The sequence below is a fragment of the Pteropus alecto genome, unplaced genomic scaffold, assembly GCF_000325575.1.
Source record: "Pteropus alecto unplaced genomic scaffold, ASM32557v1 scaffold101, whole genome shotgun sequence".
Lineage (NCBI taxonomy): Eukaryota > Metazoa > Chordata > Mammalia > Chiroptera > Pteropodidae > Pteropus > Pteropus alecto.
In genome coordinates, this window is record NW_006432945.1 from 8,064,504 (window position 1) to 8,070,796 (window position 6,293).

At 43.2% G+C, this 6,293-nt stretch overlaps 1 protein-coding gene across 10 annotated transcripts in view; it reads right to left on the bottom strand.

The window, feature by feature from the left end:
* Nucleotides 1-622: 622 nt before the first annotated feature.
* Nucleotides 623-6,293, bottom strand: part of SMG7 (SMG7, nonsense mediated mRNA decay factor) — a 62,545-nt gene continuing 56,874 nt past the window's right edge. For 9 of the 10 annotated variants that reach the window (XM_006907750.3, XM_006907747.3, XM_006907748.3 and 6 more), the window contains 5 exons: nt 5,406-5,486; nt 4,770-4,929; nt 3,912-4,082; nt 3,652-3,794; nt 623-3,034 (listed from right to left, as the gene is read on the bottom strand). In XM_006907750.3, coding sequence (XP_006907812.1) covers nt 2,921-3,034; nt 3,652-3,794; nt 3,912-4,082; nt 4,770-4,929; nt 5,406-5,486 — 669 coding nt within the window. In that variant the 3' untranslated portion in view covers nt 623-2,920. The remainder of the gene's footprint in view (nt 3,035-3,651; nt 3,795-3,911; nt 4,083-4,769; nt 4,930-5,405; nt 5,487-6,293) is intronic. The other variant, XM_025043862.1, reaches the window with a different exon arrangement.

A 6,293-nucleotide genomic window follows, 5' to 3' on the forward strand; every position in this document is an offset into this window, starting at 1 on the left:
TCCACAGACACTAGGTGTTAGGGCCTGGCCTTAACTCCCCTCCCCGCACTTGTATAGTGTATGTGGCTTTGTTAAGTTTTTCAAGCGTGTAGGTACTTGTGAAAAGCGGAGTTAGGAAATGAAGTGCAGACCGGGTCACACCGAGGTGAGAAGGCTGCTGGTCAGTGTGAACAGACTGGTGTGCTGTGGCACTGGCCCCCGGCACTGTGGAAGGCCCAGCAGGCCGCCACTGGACATTTGGACACGACTCAAAGACATGCCACCCCAGAGCTAAAAACGATGCTTTGATTAGTTGCTGCTAATCAAACTTAGTGAATTTATAGGCCAAAAGGATAAACTATCTCTGAATGGTCTTATTAACAGAGACAACAGGGATAAAAATGGTAGATGTTAACTCCTTTGCATAAGCCATTCTTTATTAAATAAAATGATTTTGATAGTTTCTTTCTACCCATCCCTTCCCATAATAATGCCTACTAACAGCAAAAATAACCCTGAAGTGTATTTGAATTCTGACCATCTTTGCCTTCTTTCTTCTAGATGACGTCTGAAAAGTTTAAATTCTTGCTTTTTCAGTTGGATTTTCCTTTAGGGTAGAAAAGAAACCATCTATACACAGATCTGGTTGGAGAGAACATGGTTTAATTAAAGGCAAAGCTGATTTCAGCAGCTGCAGGTCTTGCACAGACAGACCAAAACAAAACAAAAAACCCAAACGAAACAGAAACAAAACAAAAAGAAAGTTTACTACACAAAACCAGTTTCTGATGAAGATTCTCCTCTCTCTCATTACTCCACATTGAAGATGCTAAGGCGAGGAACTCTGCCCCACGAGTCAGAAAACATTCCAAACACCGAATTCTCATGCAGAAATGGGGCTGTAGATGGGACGCGGGTGCTACGGGGCGTGAGATGGTGAACCTGGTTAGCTGGTCTCGGGTGCAAGAGTCAGTGACAGTTCAAACACTGGAATGTCGCAGCTGCCTGAATGCAGAGCTCAAACACGCAAAAGGGGGTAAAGGTAGCAGGAAGGTGACTTGGAAGGGAGGGACTGGGGAGAGGTGGACACAGGGAAGGGGCTGGAGAGAAGCACAAAGGGTTTCATATTGCCACTGGGTGGGGGGGCGTCACGCGTTCAGACCTTCCAAAAACAAAAACAAAAAACCAAAACCAAAACAAAAAACCCCAAATATCATGTCGAACTAAGAGAGCTGTAACGTAATCATACGGGACTCCAACCACTCTCCGAAGAGCAGTGAGCATTAATCTCACCCCTTTTCATTGCCGTGGTTGCCCAGACGCCAGTGACAACCCAGTGACAACTGGAGCTCTCGGACGTGCTTTGCTCTGCAGCTGTTGCTCAGCTCTGAAGTCCCACACTAACTCCACACACTCAGACACACCACCCCTCCCCTGTGGGAGGGCAGCTGGGCACGCGCGCGCACACACTCGCCGTACACACAAAGGAGAGACCGCCCAGAAAATAAACCTAACCACTAGCACAGCAATTGGACATTTAGATTGTTTCCATAATTTCCCCTTAAAATATTACTTTTCCAGGAAATGACTAACAGAAATGCTGTCCTTCTGTTTCTACACAAGAAAATGTTCAGTCCTCTTTCCTTCTAATAAATAGCAAATAAAAGTTTATTTTCCTTTTCTTCCGCCTTTTCCAGAATGGACTTCGTTGTTTTCCTCTGTGCGTGACGCACACACGTGTCCATGTGGCCTTGGATTTCTCTCTGAAAGTGGAGGCTGGAAGACCGCAGCTGGCGGGGCCGGGCCCCTCTGCGGGCTCCGGAGACGCGCTGCTTGCTTCCTCTTCAGGCTGTCTTTTGGGCCCCAACTGCTGGACCCCATGCTGTTGCTCCTTGGCGAGATGTACACATTAGGAATAAAAACAATTACTAGCACACAGCATAGAAGAGGAGCGGGTTGGCGGGAAGGATGGGAGGATGGGGGTGGTAAGCAGGACAGGGGCACAAAAACCAACCAAACGAAAATAACCACACTGAAAGCTTCTACCTATTAAAACGTCAGGCCATGAGTAGACCAGCCTGCCTTCTGAGACTGCTTGCTCTGCTACCGCAAAATGTACAGGAATCAAAAACGTTAATTAAAATCCTACAGCAGTCGTCTGCTAGTCCAGCCCAGCACCACCACCAACTCTGCATCCTCGACTGGGGCTCGAGCACCTACAGAGAGAAGGGCATTTCCTGCTGGAGTCTCCAGGCCAGAGGAGGGCGTACCAGAACCTTCTGAGTGAAAGCTGAGGCCTGTACTCTCCTTCACGGAACACTGCCACTGGCTGAAGAGGTCCGTTTCCCCATCCTGTCACCACTGACCTCTCACGGGTGCAGTGAACGGGCCCTTCCTTGCTACACACTGACTAGAAGCAGCACATCTGTGTATGGAAGAATTCAGTGTGATTTTTTTCACTACTGAGAGTAATAACAATAATAAAAGATGTTTAGGAATAATTTCAACTACATTCTCAGTCAGCAAAGCAATCATTAATGGATTCCTATTTTATTCCCCAAAGAGGAAAAAAGGACTGAGAAGTTCCCGTTGGCTTCTCCCATCTGCCTTCCCTTCTCAGCTTTCACTTCCCACGCGGCTGGGGACATGCACGATGGAGAAGGTGAGAGGCGGTGATATCAGGTAACTGAGTGAGACAAACAGCAGTTCCTCTCTCCCTCCGGAAGGCCCCGGGGGGACGGAGAGTTCCTGATGGTTTTTCTTTTTGTTGCACTGCGGACATTTCGTGCACACTCAGCGGGCTGGTGGAACACTTACACCCTCTTGACAGCAAGAAACAGAAAAGAGGGCTGCCACCTGCAGGGGACTGTGTGGGCCAGTCCTGCAAACCCAACATGCCATGGTTTATGGAGCCTTCATTCCCAGGGTTGCCACTCTGGCCTCAGTGTGGAGGGTTCATGGTGCCTTGTCCCCGCTGCTGTTTCTGCTTCTGCTGCATTAACAGCTGCTCCAGAGCGGAAGGTCCAGGATGCATCATGGAGCTGGACCAGATAGACTGAAAAACAGCCCAGAGCTTGTCAGCAGAGGTCAAATGTCTGGTTGTCTGAAAGGACTTGTTTTTCAATCCCAGCCAAATATAAAGGCATATATGTCCCAAGATCCCCACCCCCTAAAAAAATTAAGCTATCAGAAAAAGTCATTGTAAGGCTGTCTTCAAAACTAGTTAGTTAGATTATTTTAAACCCGAAAAGGTAAAAGTATGTTTTATGTGGGGTCTTTTTACTAAAACTTAGCTCCATGTGGGACCATAGAGTATTTACTGTACAGGTTTTAGGCAAACATAACATTTTAAAAAATTAGATGCCCTTCTTTCACTTGTTCAGAAAAGGCTTAAACCATTCCAAGATGAATCAGAATTTTACTAACCTTAGAATGCAACTAAGACCTTGTGTTTCTGGACCCCTGAAGACACTGTTTTATCACTAGTGAGTTCACAAGTTAAAAAAAACAATCCCATTCAAGAATCCTGTAAGGCAGGCCATGTTTCTAGATCTTTGCTAGGTATGTGCTATGAATCGATCAATTCTAAGGACCTTAGGAATAAACCTAGCTATTTATGTAAATAGAAGCAGAGCCATTATTTTGTGATTCTTGTTCCTGAAATCTACTCACCTTTAGGCTTTCCATGAGGACAGCAGAAGAATCCTCCATGGAGGGGCCATGGCTTGTCCAGGTGCCACTTGGAGTAGTCTGATGCCAACTGCTCTCAGAGGATGGTGTTGCCGAGAGATAATCAATGCCAAACCCACCCATGGCTAAAGGATGAAAAGAGATAAGAATTCAACATGTTCTATGACTGCCAAATACCAAAAGCCAGGGAAAAGTAGAGAAAGTTATTTCATTTCTGCTAAGCAATGAAGCCTGGATCTCACCTGGCTTATCCGTTTTCCACCGATCTACACCTCTTCTATCCCTGTTATCTGGAGTCCCAATGGGTCCAAAATTGGAGAATGGAACAGAATTATGGTTGTGTGCTGGAGGGGAGCTTGGCAGGCTGCTTGGGTTAGAGGAATGAGGAGACTGGCTGGCTGGTGTTGAATGGTCTATTAAATCATGACAAAAAAGGACACTCAATAGATGTTTCATAAACATACCAAGAAATAAAGTTTCCTATAGATCTGATCACTTAAATTCTACTAAAAATAACCACAGGGCTTTGGAGGAAAGACAAAATAAGGGCCCAAAAAGATTCTGCCAGGTGTACGAATCTGTTTCATTACTCAAAGGTGAGGCACCTTTTTTCCCTTCGAACAAAAGAGAACAGTAGACAATTTTGTTGAGAGCACTGCACTAATGTGGCACGCCTGTTTCAGGTAAGTATCTACGAGTCTTCTCCATCAGAAACAGAATTGCCTAACCTTAAGAATTACTATTAAATCAGAGTCCATTTATAAAACAGGGATAAAAAGTATCTTTTAAAAGTGCAACTTTTCTTGCAAAGAATGAATACCTACAGATAAAACGAAAAAAACAGCTGAAAACCTTAAGATAGAACCCATATTTTTCTCCCTTATACCTCTGCTGGTTACTGAGGCTATGAAAAAGTTTTTCTAGTAGCATTTGTTATGCAGACCAGCTCGTCAGGGTTTTTTCCTAACTATTTTCTTTCAGAAGATACTTTAAAAAGACAAAACAACCTAATATATTTATAATTACAAAATCCTACTGACTCTTAATCAATTTGAGTGTACAGGAAATGTAAGGTCTGTGATTTAAAGACTAGTCAATACCTGAACTGGCGGGAAGTGATGGGGACCACGGAGTCCCTTCAAAAAGGGAGTACAGCGATGTTTCCTGGGGAGCCATGGAAGGATTAAGCTCTGCTTTGGAGTTGTTTGTCAGGTTTTTCCCATACACCTCGTTGAACACACTGTTATTTGGGTATCTTTCCTGAAAGAAAATGACAACTAAGTTATAGACTCACTCTAAGAAAAGCGATTTAAGAAAATGCACGTTCATGTTCACGGATGCTCGATACACCTTAAGCCTTTCTTAGCAAGACAAACATTTGAAGGCTTTATTTCTGTTTCTTTCAGTTTTCCTGTTAAATTCATATTCTCTTGGTTTTCTCTCACCCTTTATTTTGCTCTATGTAAACCAACCAGGTTAAAAGTATAAATAATTTATTTGGCTGACAGAGTCCTAAGGATTTCAATATTAATGACAAGTTAAAGGGTTCAAACTTATCGCATACAAGTCTCTAGCTCACCTCAATGAGAGGGAGAGGAAATAAAATCAAATATCCAGAAGACGCCGGTATAAGAAAGAGAAAGGAAAGAAAAAAATAGATGCACTGAAACAGAACAGGAAAGCACACACCAGCCTACGACGAAAGCACAAAGCAGGATGCTTTACTGTTTACGCACCTGATTGAGAGAGAATCCGGTGAGGGACAAGAAAGAGGACGAATGTGACATGAGCTCGGAGGGCTTCTCCAATAAGGATTTCTTTATAATCCCGAAAAAAAAAAAGTAGTCGAATTATGCCATTTTCTTAATATTAATCTTAGGATACTATACAACCAAAGTAAAGACTACAATTCAAGCATACTTGTACTCACCCAAGGTGCACAATATGAGGCTTAGAAGATGTGAATTCAAATCTGTTAATACCATGACACCAGCTAAGTGCCAGGTGTCACAGGTGACTTAGACCTCTCCTCCTTGATCAGTACCTCTAATCTAGCACAGAGATCCTGGCAGGGACCAGACACCCTGGCAAATGGCAGTTCTGAGTGTTTACTAGGCAACAGTAAAAGCCTTGCCAATAGTTGCATTTAAAATACTCTCAAAACAAGATGCTGAACTGATCTGGCTCTGTTTTCTCTCTAAGTTTTTAAAACATTGACATTAATGAGTAAAAAAAAGAAGTCTTTCAAATCATTTGGTAACTGGTTTTGTAAACATGGTTCCTGGGCGGCTCTATTTGTGTTTTGTATTAAAATTGCTGCCAATGTCAGTCAAGCTTATGTTTAATGGCACTAAGAAAGTTATTAGGAAAACAAAAGCTGAATCTCTGAAGTTCGCTGTCATTGAATACTTGATCAACAAAGCATTTATTAAACACTAACTACGTGCAAGGCACTTTCGCACATTATTATATCATTAACAATGTTAAATGTAGGAAGGGTTATAGTCAAGGTTTTATTTTTTAAAACATGAAATAAAAAAACAAAAAATGCCACAAAGCCCCTCCCCAGTTGCTCCATCAGCTGCACTTCCTATGGAAGAGGCAAGCACAGTGGGAACTAAGGG